General features: G+C 60.5%; 1 protein-coding gene across 3 annotated transcripts in view; it reads left to right on the top strand.

The window, feature by feature from the left end:
• The window catches only part of CCDC40 (coiled-coil domain containing 40), a 33,950-nt gene that overhangs the window by 17,704 nt on the left and 14,941 nt on the right, over nucleotides 1-1,305 (top strand). For all 3 annotated transcript variants that reach the window (XM_015589780.2, XM_006912376.3, XM_025047144.1), the window contains 2 exons: nucleotides 469-712; nucleotides 1,021-1,203. In XM_015589780.2, the coding sequence (XP_015445266.1) occupies nucleotides 469-712; nucleotides 1,021-1,203 (427 nt within the window). The remainder of the gene's footprint in view (nucleotides 1-468; nucleotides 713-1,020; nucleotides 1,204-1,305) is intronic.

Raw genomic sequence — 1,305 nt, 5'->3', positions numbered from 1 at the left:
CTCAGAATGACGAGGAAAATCTCACGTACAAACCAAATCCCATTATCTGGTACCTATGTTTTTTAACTTGATGTTACTTATAGGTATTTCTGTGGCCAGGATGCTGAGGGGAAAACAATGGAGTGTGAAGTGACAGCCACCGAGGGTGCCCCCGGCCACACCACTTACTGTGGCCCCGTGGGGCAAGCGTCACCAATGCTGTCGGCTTCTGCGATCACACCGTTAAAACTGGGATAATAACCTCTTTCTAGGAAGGTGGGGTGGCCAACTTCCTTCCTTCCCCTTCCTCCTTCGTTCATTATAATCTTAAGAGTCTTGGACTTTGACTTGCCTGGATGGTTCTATCGCTATGTCTGAAAACAGCCGTCGAGACTATCGAGAGCCGGGGTCCTCGCTGGTGTCTGTCCCCGGGGCGAGCGGCTGCCGACGGGTTCCGATGGCCCGGCTCTTCTCTCTCGATTTCGGCAGCGAGTGCCAGCACCAGCTCAAGTCCATCGATGGCGAGATCGAAGCCTATAAGAAATCCATCGTGAAGGAGGAGGAGAAGAATGAGAAGCTGGCGAGCATCCTGAACCGCGTGGAGACGGAGGCCGGCCTGCTGCAGAAACTGACCACGAGCTGCCTGACCAAGCAGGAGGCGCTGCAGAGCGAGTTCAGCACCTACCAGCTCGCCCTGCAGGACACGGAAGACGCGCTGGGCAAGGCCCACGTGGTACGGCCGTGCCCCGCCCCAGCAGGCCCGTGTGGGACGGCCACCACCCCCAGCAGGCCCACATGGGACAGCCGTGCCCCACCCCAGCAGGCCCATGTGGGACAGCCGTGCCCTGCCCCAGCAGGCCCCTGTGGTACGGCCATGCCCCACCCCCCAACAAGCCTATGTGGTACGGCCACCACCCCTAGCAGGCCCACGTGGGACGGTCGTGTCCCGCCCCAGCAGGCCCACGTGGGACGGCCATGTGCCCCAGTACCATGCCTCCACGGCCCCCCATAACAGCACCCGCCATGTGACTCCCTTTCCAGGAGTACAAGACGACCATGGGAGATTTGCAGACCCTGCACCAGGACATCCGGCAGGAGATGGACGTGAGGAGGAAGCTGGACACCTCCATCCTGGAGAAGCTGCAGGAGCAAATGACCTCCAACAAGATGAGCAAGCACTTCCGCCAGCTCATCCTGAAGCTCCAGAAGAAGAAGACCAACCTGGTAGGCCGCCTCCCTCTGCCACGCAGGGAAGGAGCCCCTGGGGACAGCGGGAGTGGGGAGGCGGCTCAGGCGCCCAGCAGACCGCACGCGGCAGAATCAGAG

Source organism: Pteropus alecto, unplaced genomic scaffold (assembly GCF_000325575.1).
Source record: "Pteropus alecto unplaced genomic scaffold, ASM32557v1 scaffold134, whole genome shotgun sequence".
NCBI lineage: Eukaryota > Metazoa > Chordata > Mammalia > Chiroptera > Pteropodidae > Pteropus > Pteropus alecto.
This window is presented reverse-complemented; position numbering and strand designations above follow the sequence as displayed.